Source organism: Aphanomyces astaci (assembly GCF_000520075.1).
Source record: "Aphanomyces astaci strain APO3 unplaced genomic scaffold supercont1.17, whole genome shotgun sequence".
Lineage (NCBI taxonomy): Eukaryota > Oomycota > Saprolegniomycetes > Saprolegniales > Verrucalvaceae > Aphanomyces > Aphanomyces astaci.
Genome location: NW_009798280.1, coordinates 503,021 through 518,439, shown reverse-complemented (window position 1 = coordinate 518,439; position 15,419 = coordinate 503,021). Strand labels below are relative to the sequence as shown.

At 45.8% G+C, this 15,419-nt stretch overlaps 5 protein-coding genes and 1 pseudogene across 6 annotated transcripts; 3 read left to right on the top strand and 3 right to left on the bottom strand.

Moving 5' to 3' along the window:
- Window positions 1-440: 440 nt before the first annotated feature.
- Window positions 441-845, top strand: H257_08007 (hypothetical protein; the record flags this gene model as incomplete). The annotated part of the gene is made up of 1 exon (XM_009833762.1): window positions 441-845. One exon carries the CDS (start codon window positions 441-443, stop codon window positions 843-845), a length of 405 nt encoding a protein of 134 aa, XP_009832064.1.
- Window positions 846-3,207: 2,362 nt separating this feature from the next.
- On the top strand, window positions 3,208-4,020 carry H257_08006 (hypothetical protein; the record flags this gene model as incomplete). The annotated part of the gene is made up of 1 exon (XM_009833761.1): window positions 3,208-4,020. The coding sequence occupies one exon, from the start codon at window positions 3,208-3,210 to the stop codon at window positions 4,018-4,020; it is 813 nt and encodes a 270-aa protein (XP_009832063.1).
- Window positions 4,021-5,985: 1,965 nt separating this feature from the next.
- H257_08004 (hypothetical protein) lies at window positions 5,986-9,826 on the top strand (the record flags this gene model as incomplete). The annotated part of the gene is made up of 6 exons (XM_009833760.1): window positions 5,986-6,628; window positions 6,687-6,766; window positions 8,681-8,856; window positions 8,993-9,263; window positions 9,326-9,400; window positions 9,578-9,826. 6 exons carry the CDS (start codon window positions 5,986-5,988, stop codon window positions 9,824-9,826), a joined length of 1,494 nt encoding a protein of 497 aa, XP_009832062.1.
- On the bottom strand, window positions 6,867-6,945 carry H257_08005 (annotated as a pseudogene). The gene has a single exon. The product of its transcript is annotated as a tRNA-OTHER (tRNA).
- A 637-nt stretch (window positions 9,827-10,463) lies between the features above and the next one.
- On the bottom strand, window positions 10,464-11,316 carry H257_08003 (hypothetical protein; the record flags this gene model as incomplete). Its single annotated transcript, XM_009833759.1, has 3 exons — window positions 10,464-10,585; window positions 10,691-10,809; window positions 11,144-11,316. 3 exons carry the CDS (start codon window positions 11,314-11,316, stop codon window positions 10,464-10,466), a joined length of 414 nt encoding a protein of 137 aa, XP_009832061.1.
- Window positions 11,317-14,725: 3,409 nt separating this feature from the next.
- On the bottom strand, window positions 14,726-15,046 carry H257_08002 (hypothetical protein; the record flags this gene model as incomplete). The annotated part of the gene is made up of 1 exon (XM_009833758.1): window positions 14,726-15,046. The coding sequence occupies one exon, from the start codon at window positions 15,044-15,046 to the stop codon at window positions 14,726-14,728; it is 321 nt and encodes a 106-aa protein (XP_009832060.1).
- Between the last annotated feature and the right edge of the window lie 373 nt (window positions 15,047-15,419).

The window sequence follows — 15,419 nt, the reverse complement described above, 5'->3', positions numbered from 1 at the left end:
GTGTTTGCTTGTGCTTGTAGATGGTCCAGGGCACAGTAGACACTGGCAGGACGTGGAATGACTCGGCCGACTTGCAATGTGACCTGAAGTTGGAATGGTTCTTCCGTCGCATTCATGAATTCTAGCCAATCAAAAACACTCTCAACAGGGATTGGCTGTAAGAATCGTTGTAGTGCAGGTTGCATTACGTTTTCCAACCACAACACAACAAGTTTGTGCCGACAGTGTCGTATTTTACCCGGATACCGTTTACAGATATATGGAATGGTGGCTGAGCGGCAAAAAATGACGCTCTTGATGCGGTGGTGGATGCACATGGATGACGACGACGATATCGACACCTCCCTCGCGGATACAATGAGGTTATATCGAGCACAGCTCACAATAAAAGAGAGACACTATCTTAAATGTGAATCTCTCACGTCTCCTCTCCACAGCGCATGGCGATATACACAGCCCAGATCCCAAGCGCATACATCGCCACCGTCTCAATCGCACCCAACGACTTCGACGACGTCTTGCGCGAGTTCTCCAAGCACTACCAGATCAAATCCGGCTTTGGAAAAGCAGGGAGACCACCCAAGCTGCCCTTTAAACACCAAGCGTTAGCCCTGGTGCTGCACTTTTACACCGCTGCTTGTGAACCCAAGACCCTCTGTGAAGTGTTTGGCATACCTCCGTCCACGCTGTCCGCTACATGGCGAAGGCGGAATAAGCCCTTGCAAAAGCACTGCGCTGCCTCCGTGATGCTCAAGTCCGATACCCAAGCAAGCAACTCCAACGCAAATGGGCCATCAAAGTCCGTGCCAGAGAGAGCCTTGTGCGTGGTGTGTGGGGCTTTTTAGATGGCAAGAACTACAAAGTGCGCAAGCCCTCATCGGCTGACCTGCAGAATGCGATGTACAATGGCTGGTTGCACTGCACCTTCGTTACTGGGACCCTGTTGTTCGGTGTCGACGGGACGATTGTTTGGTGTCGCCACAACTTCGTCGGTAGTTGGAATGATGGTGACACAAGCCTTCGTTTACAGATGAAGCTGCGTCACCGAAGGTTTACTGAGGATGGCCACGGTGTTGTGGCGGATTCGGCGTTCCCGGTCAGCGATGGTTTGATCGGCAAAATTCGCACACTGCTGAAGGACGGAGACCTCGAGCGAGCATCACCGGCATGTCGCTAGGGTTTGTTGCTTATGAGCAACACCATCACTGCTCTGCGACAAGCCGCAGAATGGGGTATGGGCGCTGTGGAGCAAGTTTATCGACAACTTTTATTGCCATTGCCGTACAACCTTGAGCAGCGACAAATGCGCTAGGACAACATCTTCGAGTTGTACAATTTCCGTGTGCGACGCACCGGCATTAGTCAAATTCGTAACACAATGAATTAGGCATACATATCCTAATAAGTGCCAACACATTTCGGCGCCGTTTGCCGTACACATGGAGGACAAAGTCAAAAAAATCCAGGAAGGCTGCAGCACTCAATGAATCTTCGTCGTTCATAGGCGACAATGCGAGCAACACCTTCTCGTATCCACGAACGAATCACTTGGGAACGACGCAAAGACCGCCACATAATGCGTCGACCCACTTGTCCAGGCATCAAATACACACGCAAACGACTCGGGCAGGGTCTACTTTAGCTTCGCTTCCAACCAACGACACATATGGTGCATCCATTTCATGAGCGTCTTGTTGCTGATGGGGCCAAGGTTCGAGTAGCGGCGAGCCATGTCGTTTTCACAAAAGTTGAAGGGCAACAGTGACGGCGTAATACAGGTCAGCCAGCCGTACACGTTCCGCACACTGCGCGCGAACAGGGGCATGAACAGATTCTGCTCCGAAATCGGGGCTGTGGCGTCATAGTTCAGGTACCCGGGGTGTTCGCGCTCAATGTGCGGCGTCAAATTCGTGTACCCAGTGCCGTTTTGTGTGCGGCACTTCCCACATTTACAAAGCCAAAGCGTCGATTCAGGTGAGGTACGTGTAAAGTACAGCTCGGCGAGTTGTTTTCCACCAAGGGGCGATGGTTGGTTGTTGTCGTTGGTCATCAAAATGAATTGTGTTTGTTTGGTTTCATTGTAACTATGTGTGAAGTTAATGGCTGTGGTTGCATTCGATTTGCACGGAAATGATTGGTCTTTGTTTACAGCACTTTGAATTGACTGGAGGTTAGCCAAAACTCAATACTTATTTTTTTATAGAGGTCCAGGTCAATACTTATTCTCTCTCGAAGTGCAAACGAATTATTTATTCTTTTGAAAGGATTTCAGAATAATTTATTTATACTTTTAAATTAATATATTCCAATAAAAATAACTCTTTCCCAACCTCTGAGCATCCCCACTGCTAGCATCTGCACAGTGGGGATGCTTATAACACTAACTGCGACCTCCCTTCAATGTGTGCCCCCTTCCACCACAACACTAAATACTCATATTTTCAATACTACAACTACTAACATCACTTATATTGCTGCGAGAGACCTCACAGGTATCTCAAAACACTCATCACAGAGTTGATTGAGACGATGGGAAGTAATTGCGAGCTCACAAACTTATTCTAAGGTGGCAAACTCGTGCACCAGTGAGTTATAAATGTAAATCTAGAAGTGCACATGTACTCCAGCGGTAGGGTTCTTTACAGTGAATGGTCACGCTCGCTACGATGTCCACGGAGTGTTTACTGTACTTCGTTGTCGTTGGCGAGCAAGGAACGAGGTAAGCATGCCTGATGAGTGGCTTGTGTAGCGCAAAGTAACCAAGGTAATTCCTCCACGTAATATTGAACGTACTATAATAGTACGTCCTTTAGCCCCCGCCAGCAAACAGGACTATGTACGTCGATACATTCGAAAAAACCAAGATACTTTACTTGGTCATTGTATTGACATTGAAGAGACATCTGCCAATGAAAGCCAATAGGCTTCTACTTTTAACCAATCAGATAGTTGTCGGATATATTTGTCGCAGCGGCCATTTTATCTATACGTATAATAGTACAGTGGGGGACTTCAGAAACTGTCACAAAGTATATTTGAGCCGCTTCTGACTTAAAATTATCCGTACACAAGTCGATTATTATTGACCATGCTGTCTTACCTGTGCTTAGAAATTGTCACAGTTTTCACTTTTTTGGGACCCTTTATTGGTTAGAATTTGCGACGATTGATGGACGACAGACACAATTCTGGCATTTGAATTTCAACATGGCGCCGAAAGGGAAAGGGCGTGGGAAGGGATGGAGCAATCCAGAAGTGATGTCGATGTTGGACTGCATCGAATCGCATCTACGACTTGGATCAAACCAATGGGATGATGTGCAGGCGGATTATAATTCGCGGATTGAGCAAAACAGCGTCTGGGTTGTACGCGACACGGAGAGTATGCGTCGGAAGTTCAAGTCCCTCCGCAACTCCAAGAAATCAACCGGCGACCCCGACTGTCCAGAGGACGTAAAACGCGCCAAACGAATCAACCGCGCCATGGAGGCTCGGATGTCCGTTCTCGATATGGGATCTGGTGACGAAAACGAGGACAATGAAAACGATGTCAACAACGACAGCGACGGCAGCTCCGACCCTCCATCAGCCCCGACACCGGTATTTTCACCTTTTACTCTTTTTGCAACGCCACGGACTGGCTTGGACCCTACAGAACTTGCGACGATCGGTCAGTTAGCGAACAGCGAGCAGACCATGAGCCAAACGGCCCAACGCCGTCGTCGAATTGACGAAATCCTGGCTGATAGCGCGGAAAACGAAGCCATCAAGCGTCGTTTGGTGTTTGAGCAGCGTGACGCGCGAAAACACACGTTTGGAGTCCTAGCAGCCATGCAAGAGCGACAGCAAGCGATGGAGCTAGAGTACCGCCAATATCAAATGCAACTTGCTGCTGAACGTGATGAGCGAGAAGCTAAACGCCTGGAGCGACTAGAAGCAATGGATATCCAACGCGAAACGCGTCAAGCTAAGATGGACCAAATCATGGTGGCCATGATGTCCAAATTCCTTGAGAAGTAGATGTGCTTTAAAAGTAGGTTTTATCCTATTTGGAGTACTTTTCTTTTTTATTTCCCTATGGTGGGTTGTGCGTCTCATCGGTTCAATTTGTTCGTCGGTGATTTGCTAGCCGACTATGAGGACCTGCTGTGTGCTGTACATGCCATCATGAAGAAGCTGAAAATTTAAAACAATGTTAATTGTAATTTTGTATGGAAATGCTCGAAAAAACAATCTTTTTTATACCCAATCACTGAGAAGAAATAGTTATTGAGCCAATCAGCGCATGGCAAAAAAGCGTGTGATTCTCTACAAACGTATACTTGCTAGGGTTTGGGTTTTCTGAGGATTTTGGCAACTTCATTGGATGAAAACTAGGTGCATTGATTCTCTGTGGGTTTTGAAGAATTATTCAATAAATTATTCACCCCACTACTCTCGCCGAATAAGTTATTCACCGCAGGTATAGAAAGAATAAGTAATTCTCTTCGTGGGTTGAAAAAAATACGTTTCATTATTCATTTTCGACAGGAATAAGTAAAAAATAGTATTTTCCCAACCTCTGTTTACAAGCATCCGGGATGCTTAACAGTAAATGAGGGGCAATTGGAATCACTACTGCAGGTAAGGTGGTGTTGGCGTAGCTACAGTAATGTTTAATCAGGACCTACCTAAAGCGCAACCATTACTCTTAGCCGCATCCGTACGTCTTAAAAGTCGCAAACGTTATTGTGTGGAATGGGCTACGAAAGAGATCTCACCATTGGTCCCCATGCATCATGGTGGGGCGCCGGCTGACTGCCACCGACCACAACAGTGTGTGCTCCTGCTGGTTCGTGCCGTTTTACTTATGCTTCTCGACACCGTTTCGTGTCTCGGCAGTATTTCAACCAATAGAAAGCCGTACATGTTAAATGTTAGTGATATGTTGCTGCTGCGACAACCGCCTCGTCCAATCGGATTGTCGTATAGGAAATATATAGGCGAAATGGACTACTTCAGCACGTAACTTCAAGTAAGAGTAAAAGTAGGAACATTTTCCCTACGAAATCAGTTTTGCCAGTTGTGATCGGAATTTGTAGGAGGCATTTTCGGCGAAATATATTTTAACCAATCAAGTTGCACGCGCTCATGTGATTGGTTACAATCTCGCATTATTGACTTCGCAGTCTTGAATGGAGACATACAGCACCGGTAACAAATTTCACGCTAAGAGTATCCCCTCTGCGTAACGAACAGAATCCCCCTGAGAGAAGTACTACACTGGTAACGTTAAGTGTATTCTGCTCTTAACGATGGAGAGGGTAGTGGTCTCTACTCCGAAAGTTCTGACAGTATATTAAATCCCCAGAGGTATGTAAAGTTGAATGCGAGTGACCGGCTGCGTCCGTCGACTGTGCATTCCTTATCGACACCACGTCGAGAACACAACTGTCTCTCGTACGCTTGATACTTAACCGTCATTAATACGCAGTAAGTAGTACGTACTCCGGGGGTAGGACGGAGTCCCAGGTTACAGAGAAAAGGTGTATCCGGATGTAATAATTCCCTCATTGAAACAGTATTTCGGGTCAAAACAACAGTGGAACTGTTTTAATGAGGGAATTATTCTCAAAATAAGGGTACCAGTAGACCTCTTGTTCATTTTCGCAATTTTTTTTCAGTTACGAAAGTTGAAAATAATGACGGGCAATTAAATCGTATTGATTTGTGTAGGTGATCCCGTATTTACTTTGAAAACATGGTAGAGATTGGGCAAATGCTACGTCATTGAGTCACTGAAGAATTCATCTTATGAATTGCAATATGGCTCAAGGATGCAGAAGTTACATCGTATATGACATGCCTCTGCATAACTGTATACGATTCTGCACTACACTACCACGACGTCCATATATCACAACGCTTTTGTACCCAACGCCCCAAATCGACCCCAACGCTGTACTTGACCGCCTTCAACGCGACATCGACGACGAAAACCTCAACATGGAGGAGATGAGTCAAGTCTACCATGACTATGCTCAGCAAGTCGCTTATGATTCGCCGACACCCATCGTGGATCGTTTCCACTTGCAGGGTGGCAACGCTGCCCTCGCCACCATGATAAATCTGACTCAACCCGAATTCGAAACGATCTGGGCGATCGTTGAGTCCGTCGTGGTCCCTGCTTGGACACTGGGGCGAGGACGCAAATCACCGGTGTCGTCCAAGGATGCGTTCTTCATGACGCTGGTTGTCCTCAAGCACTACAACGCATGGTACAAACATGCTTTGGATTTTCGAATGAAAGCACCAACATTCGAGAAGATGGTTCACCGCGTCCTGGAAGTGGATCGTTGGCCTACCACATGGAGTGTCTTGGTCGATATGGGACACCAAGGAATCCAGCATGAGTTTCGATCCGTCCAGCCGAAGCGACGACCGCAAGGTGGGTTTCGTACCCCGCGTGAACTCGAGCGCAACAGCAGGGTGTCCTCTGATCGTGTCCTGGAGGAGAATTACTTTGGACAGTGCAGTCTCTGGAGAATTATGTCCACCACCTACGAGTCCAAGTTGATCGAGTATCGCGTGTTTTGCTGTGCTTTGACCAATGCGCACGTGTCGTGGATACCCCTGCGTGGGGCGGATGGTATCTACTACCATGGTGTGCTGGCTAGGTACAGCAGTATGTCTGCTGAAATGACAAGGAAGCGGTGTCGAAATCAAGTCCAATATCGAGCTCGACGCGCGAGACGACTTGACGCAGTTTCGCCTCAAATCGACCGGCGTTGGTCAAGTGGTGTCTAGTTATAGATTCGACAATTTTTTTTAATGGTTGCGATCATTCATAAAAAATAGAATAACTTTTTCAATTCGGGAAAAAAGCTTGCCACTACCCGGGATTGAACCCAGGGTCCCCGCCTCTATCGCTTTGATGCCGTCGCTCTAACCGTTGAGCTATGTGCCAAGCCGTTGTTTGTTACTTTTGAAAGTGATGTCAGTAAAAACACATGGTACAAAAAGATCGAGCAAATGATCAATTCAAATGTCTACCAAGTAATTACGCCAATCACAGACAAAAAGTCAGAATATAGGCCAGTCACTATCGTTACGGTCGTTTACAACGCAAATTGGCAATGAGCACGTTCTCGTTCTCAACTCAGTCACTGAACAAGAGGTCTAGTCATTGAAATTGCCCCGAGCGGGACTGCTGGAGCATGGTCTGCTGCTGAACCCAACGTCGCAAGGTCAGTTCGCCGTATCCGAGGACATTGGCTGCATGGCTCACACTCGTGTCAGTCGCTATGGCCACGTCGTGCAACTTCTGTGCGATCGTAGGTCTCGTACGGTGAACAACACCTTTCGGCTGCATATGCACCCACCATCCCAAGCCATTTGGGGAGGCGATTGGTTTGTGGAGGTAGATAGCCATTAATCTATTTAAAATTGCCGCCAAATATTTTCAGCCAATGAAATCGTATAATTAAAAACTCTGGATTATGATTGGTTATCCGGTGAGTTAATTTGACGCGGCCTTATTCAACGTCGTTCCCTTTAGGATTGCATGATTGGTGTAAAAGGACTTATGAGAGTAAGTGGTGCAAATTTCAACCTACGAGACTCTCATGTTCAGCCACACGACCACCAGTACCTGCCTTATCAGCCGATACAACGACGTCGTCATGTACTGTACACATTCGCGGCTGCGCTCCACCGTCCACCGCCGCCACCATACTGCGCACTTCGATGCCCACAGCCGCTACCGTCAACCACACCACACTACAATATTTCAACCGTCGCTTCACTTCACTGTCCGATACCACTCACTGCGATACTCTTCACAGTCCGCCACCGCCGCTTTGCTGTGATGCCTATCATCACTGAGGTTTCCACTTTTCGGCGCACACGGATAACCATCCGGATAAATGACTTTTGGTCACTGTCACATCATTGCCCAACAAAGTCCATGGCCCCAAGGCAAATAAGAAAAAACGCACAACCTTCCGTTGGCGTCAAGTGGGGTCTTACACACAATGGTACGTTGTCTCTTACAACACGTAAATGATATTGAGTGTTGAGTTAATGCTATTACTTGGTTGAATGCATGGATCATTCACATCGCCCGACGATAGCCGAAGTCGGCAATGCATACATGTTTCGATTTCCCGGTTTATCCATGATTTGTTTCGTGCATGTAGAGGTACTGTACGTGAATTGTTGATGGCTTTGTTGATGGCTGCTTGTTGCACTTGTCAATTACTAGTACGTCCATAGCTGATTTTATCGTGGGACTTGCACGAGCGCTTGCAAACACTAAGAAGTCTTTGATTTGGATTGTTTGCTTAAGAGGCGAATCAGCCTTGTTGACAACTTTGTGCGAGGGTTGTTATCAGCGATTGTCAAAAATATATTGTGAAAACAATTATTTAAATGTATTTAAATAAATATTTTATTATATTGTGCCTGAACAATAAAACTATTTATTGAAAGTGCGAAGTATATTGCAATGGTTATTGTTTTCCCCAGAATTATTTTAGTTATTTTATTGGACCCCAAGTAATATTGCCATAGTTATTGGTTTCAGAGAATTATTGCTTGTTATTTTACTGAAGAAATATTGCAATAATTTTGGTTTTCCGAATCCAATAAACCTGATTGAACAATTTATGAGCACCCTAAAATATGACTGGTCAATTCTTAGGCTGGCTCACATGTTCCAATCTTCTATCACATTGGGGACTCGAAAGAGCTCGCAACATCCACGCAACACAAATACCAAATGTCTGGAACACGTCAGCAAGTCCTTCGACCCCAGCCCACGCGTGAGTCTTGGACCACGAACGAAATCGTGGACGTTTTCCTTGGTCCCCCGATCGTGTAGACCCCGTTTCCAGCGCCATGACATTCAAGTGATGCTTTTGTCCTCTGACTCCCAAGGGCACTGTTCAGGTTAAAAATCTTCTGGGAAGAGCAACGTTCGCTCCCATGTGACGTACAATCACACTGCTACTAGGCAGAAGACTATGCCTCAGTCAACCTACGGCGGCCTCCACGCGCACCTCATCCCATCAGCGTTCGTGAACACCAAGAGTGAAGTCGTCTTCAAGACTCTCGATTGGACTATCAGCGACGATCTGCCTTTCAGCTGGTTTGAAAAGGAGCGCACCCATGAGTACGCCTCCTTCAAGGGACTATCGCACAATCAAGTCAAGCACTACATGCATCTGCTGCGCGCCTCAGTCGTCGAAGACATCATGAAGGAACTGCCGGACAAGTTCGGAGTGGTCCTCGATGGATGGACACACATGAGTGACATTTCATTGCACTGTTTGCTGTCTACGTGAAGGCGGGCGATGGAAAAGAGGTCCTGCTCTCGATGATTTATCTCATCAAAGACACGAGCCTCGCCGATGTCCAAGGGGTCGATGAACTCTAACTGGGCTCTGAAACCGATGAAGTCGTGTCGCACACCACGGACAAGCACGTTCACTGCCCAAGTTAAAGCACTCTACCTCCTCTGCATCACCTTCATTGTCGCGGAGAATTGCTCTGTCAACAAGAAGATGACGACAGACATGAAGGTACCTCTGCTCGGAAGTGCATCGCATCGGTTCAACAAGACCTCATGGAAGGCGAGTTTGCTGACCTGCTGGCGAAAGTCCAAAAGGTCATGTTGTCATGCAAGGCACTCAACAATGCGGCGGAGTTAAAGAAGCTGACATCGTTGAAGTCGAGGCTCCTCCAAGCCACACGTTGGTCGTCTGCGTTCGAGATGTTAGTCCGCTTCCAGAAGCTGCTGCCTACGCTCGAACGGATGCCCAAGCGCGTGAAACTGAAGATGCTGTAAACGAATGATTGAGTAATCGAATACGCACCTATATGGACTAATGGGCTGTCCATACTCTGTGCCTTCGCCTCATGGCCAAAGTACCTTCTCGCTAGGACTCCAAAAATGAGGTCCCTGGGCTCTGGATCGATCTGTGAGCCGAGAAAACGCGATTTTAGTGTTTTAGCTCTCGATTCTCGAAACTCTGACTGGAAATTATTAATCAATTGTGCATGTTTCTGCATACAAACATCAAGTACACTCCATATTTATTTTGTCAGAATTTGTCCAATCAAAGTGCATTATGAATGCATAAGTTTCATTGGCTTGAATAGGATTTTCCTGCATTTGAATCGTTGGTCGAAACCTGTACAAATATATTACTGACGTGCAAAACAGCCGAAATTTCTGTTGACCAATTGAAAGGCACCATTTGGACTCGTAAATTGTTTGCCAAGGTGTTTGCACCATTTTAACCAATGGCACTGTCAGAGTTGGTGTAGAATGAAATGTTCAACCCCACCCCTCTAGAAATCGTGAATACGCATAAATTTGAAGAGGTATTGCGGCCCATTTTGTGTGTTGTGGTTGGAAAAAGTGTGCAGCCTGCACTACAACGATACTTACAGCCAAGCCCTGTTGAGAGTGTCTTTGACTGCTAGAATCCATGAATGCGACGGAAGAACCATTCCAACTTCGGATCGCAGAGCAAGTAGGCCGGGGCATTCCACGTACTGCCAGTGTCTACTGCAGACTGGACCTGCAACTTGGTGCTCAATCCTGATGCACGCGTTTCGGAATTTTATAATTCGTATGGCGCCACTGGTGGGGACGTGCACCTTCTTGTAGACATCTAATCATTGGGTGAAGTGGATGGGGCAGCACTTGGTGGACTCAATTGCAACGCATCGTCAACGGCAAGGGCGCGGTCACATTTAGTTGCTTCAATGCCTCCAAATATCGCGGGTGACACGACAGTCTCCACTGTGGAGCCAAATTGTTGACTGCAAATAGCGGCTTGTCAAGTGGAGAAAATACCTAATTTAACAACTCATTAATCATCGACAACAAAAAATATTGAAATATTGAAATAAATACATGGCAAACGACCCATGGAATCATCGACGACAGAAAATCGTAGCAGTTGCAGGTAGGAAATGCTCCCGTGGGGTTCAATTCGACGTGGTGGCGAGCCTCGGTGACGTCGAGCAAGGTGAATATCGAACCTAGCTGAAACTTGAGAGTAAAGATTTCTTTATAATTGTACCTGCATAGGCGTAACAGACTTTACTACGGTGGCTCCAAATACTTTAAATACTGTTGCAAGTCCTGTCCGACCGGGCAAACGTGTCCACTGCGAGGGAGAGAGGCCGGTCGCAGTCATCTGGTGTCATACTGTCGAATATCAATGCGAAGCACTTTCGCCTGTAGTCCGCCGCCAAGCGGTCAAGTCCGGTGCAGTTGGACACAATTTCCTTTTCAAAGTATTTCGTGCAGATCACGTGAACCATGTTGCACTCAATGGCCACATCTATTGTATATTTGATTCCTTTAAGTATAAATTCGAGCAAAATGATCTTACTGGGATGCGCACTTCCCCCGTCAGTCATACATGTTGCCCCGGGGACATTCAGTCCAAATACGCAAAGGCATTGCATCACAATCTAATATAGTTATCGTTTTTAACATCAGAACGAAGTTTGACAACAAGAGTCGAGTACCTCTGGATTTTCAGACTGATCAAGCGCAATTCCGCATATCGTGTTGAGGCTAAGCGAATCAACGACAGTGAACGGCATTAACTTGAGTGTGTACTTCGACATATTGTGTGTTCTATAGCAGAGGATGAAATCTGGGTACGTTGGAATACGTGGCCATTGCGACTGACTAATATTGCTACAAAATATGACACATTGACAAAATGATTTGTACCTGGAGGATGATGCTCTTGAGAGTCATTGACGTGTCCAAATCATACTCGAATGAACCGCCACTTGCACGCACATTATAGCAGAGGTCGAAAAACTTCGACATGCTATCCCGGTCGCTGCCGAGGAAGAGTCGTCGCCCCCTGTCCATCAGGCGGTACAAGAGGTTGTTACTGTACAGTACATTCTGCCGGGATTCTGGTGCTTGGCGATTTCGCGCACTTTACCGGATGGCAAGTAGTAACGACCAAGGCCTTGGATAAGGCCTTTGATAACTCGATTTCGTTCGTGGTGAGTTGGTTGGCAAACTTAAGGAGGCGGTTCGAAGAACACTAGGTCTTTGTGTAACCATGTAACTCATTTTGAGCGATCAAAATGGAACTTGACCGTTCATGGATACAACTTCACTCGACTGTTTGGTTTGTCCTCAGCAGTTTTGAAGTTGCAATACAAGACCACCCTCCATAGCAGTCTATGTCGGTCTCCGAGGGTAGGGTGGAGATTAGTACTGAAATGTAATTGCCAATTCTGCACACAGTAAAACCAAGCTGGGTTCCCCGGACAACCATTTTCGTGGCTAACGCGTTGGCATCGTCGAAGAAGAAGCCCTCACCTACGTCACCCAAGGTGTCATGCGCGAATGACGCCACACTAGTTGGGACAACTTCATGACCCATGGCAAGTGCGTCCATATCATGCAAGTTTTCGACATCAGACAGCACATCAAGCGGCTCCATGACCAGTATCACACAGAAAGTACGGCTACGCCGAAGTTTGGTGTCGACTTCAAATCAACCTCTAATTTTTAACCAATCATGCGATAGCATTAGTCCCTGGGACGCAATACCATAACACTGCATGTTTTAGTGACTCGTAACACCACCGCAATGATGCTCGTAACGCTACATCGTTGATGACGTTGCACCACCACAACATTACAATCTAACTACTAAGCTTCAGAGTCTCTCGACACCACCATGACGCCCGTGCATCCTAGATGACGTAGCAGTACAACACCACCACAAACTAAGTACTAACCTTTGGAGTCTCTCGACATCACCACCATGACGTCAGTGCACGTTGATCACATGGCAGCACCTGCACACTAGATTCAAAATACTGAGCCTTAGAGCCTCGTGACAAGCTGGATGATGTGGAAGTACTAGTAGTACCACAATAGCTAGTAAGCTTTATAGTCTCGTGACCACCACTGAACGACGTGTTAGGACCACAAGTTCATACTACTACGTACTAGTAGTATGTACAACTATTAATAGCATGTACTTACTACACCATTTTTCGATTAAGTTCAGGTTATTTCCGGTATGTTTCATCCGACACACAACTGATTCACGTCATGCGCGTTATGCTCGCCGAACAATCGATATATTTCGTCTAGACCCTACATCGTTGCAGTGCTGTCCGTTTGGGTGGAACGAAGTCAAGATTTGTGACTGCCATAACTTTTGCCCTATTTAGGAGGTATTTCCTCGATCCAAAGGTATATTTGAATTCAGGAGTTTAAAGTGCAGTCCGTGAGAGGTTTTATTCTGCCTGGAATTGAGTACAACTCCACCAGGTTTGAAATGAAGTTTCAGCACAATGGAAACGCATCATTAAAACAGGTACTTCGAAGTATATTATACTTGAGTCTTAAAATAATGTAATCGTTAAATAATGTATATAATTACTACATCAGAGGTATCATTTATTAAAACTGTTGAGAAATTATAACTATAATAATTTCTACATTATTATAATATTACGTTTGTGTTCATGAATCGTTGCTTGCGAACGTAGAGCAGAATTTCCCAATTTGGCCTTGAAGATTCTGAATGCAGAATATGTGGTTGGTGACGAAGAGATTGTAAAAAAGAGCATCAAAATCGGCTCCCTGGAAAATTTCTTTACCATTCGTCTCGCCCAAAGGGACAGTATATTTCGACTAATGTCCGGTATATGTCCCCACATGCGGTATATTTCACACGTTGTTCAATATATTTCAATTTCGCAGTCCCTCTGCGTTGGGATGAAGATTTCGGATCATTTATGTTGTTGTTGTTGTCGTTGTCGATGGTTTCGATTGTGCGCAATACATTAATCAAGTGTAAGGTAAGCGTCATAATAATCAATACATACTTTAATCAAGTTCAACGTAACTGCCAAAATGCGTCATATTAAGCTATCTCAAGATATTCAATGCGCTATTTATGACCATCGTATAGTAATTACGGTATTCTGGAATGTATCAACAATAGTCTAATTTGACTGATTAATCTGTAAAGTACTACTGTACTCTTCTTGTGTACATGTACTACAGTAGAACTACAGTAGTACTAGTAGTACAGTACTAGTAGATTGTATATGCTAATCAAATGAAGTACGTACACCACGCGGATGCACAGAATGGAGTAATTTTCAATAGACCTTGCATTCAAAGGAAGGGCTGGTACTGTACTGTACATTCGATGAGAGCATCATGCTAGTACTCTGTCTAGTACTGGAAGGAGTACTAGAAGGACAAAGTTTGATACTGCATCTTACAGTTAATGATTACTATTAATACCGGTAGTACAGCACAGTAACTGTATACTAACTAGTACAGTACAGTACACGATACTATTAATACTTGTAATACATACTCTATCATGTATTGGACTAAGCGTAGTAATACAGAGAACCCCGGAAATATCCGACAGGGGTTACAGCAAATTTTGTATGGGGATGTCGCCAGAGTAATAATATTCATTACTTTTTTATTGTTAGATATGATTGGTAGAAATTACGAGCGTAACGTTACATGAGGAAATATACGGTATCGTAGATTTTGGAAACTATAGTAGCACGTAAAACATGTGAATAGCCAGCCATGAGGCTAACTAACTTCACCTCTGGCACATGTCCCCTTCGTACCATCAGCAACGACCAGCACCAACCCAAAACTACATTGCTTTTTCGTTTATTTATCCAGTGTGTATGTAGTACCTCACAACTACGCATGCAGTTGGAGAGACCCACACAAGGACACTGCATTGAGCGCTACACAGATGAGGAAGGTCAGATTGAAGCAGCTATGGCCTTGGCAAATTTCAACCCCGGACGGGGACGTGGTGGTGGTCACATGGTATAAGGCCGACGCGAGGGGACCAAGGATGAGCGGAAACCCAATGGCATTGGCGAACGTCATGTAGCCAAATTTCTTACCGAAGTGCGCGGCACCAAACAGTTCCCGCGTAAGAACCGAGTACGTGGGAAAGAGGCAGCCTTCGGCGATGCCCGCCGCCGCCACCGACACGTAAAGCGAGTCCAGCATATGCAGAGAGGAAGAGAAGAGGCATTAAGACCCCAGCGACGGACGTAGTGGCTCGCGCTTGGCGTTGCTTCGAGTCGTCGCAAGTTCTGTGCGGCGCTTTTGCCAGTCGATCCACGTACTTCGAGGTATTCCATGCTCCGCACAGAACTTGCGATGGCTCGTTGCAGTGAACATGGCCAGGAGCTTTCGCTTTTCGTCGATGGAGTATGACTTCTTCCGGTGTCGCGTCGGCATGATGTCAAGTGAAGCGTTTTGGCCAATCATAAACTTGCATTAATACTGCTTTGTGATTGGCTTCGTGATGGATAAATTCAATTTCAAAGGTGCGTCGACGATGAATAAAATTACATCACTTTAGACAGGTGGTCGGATA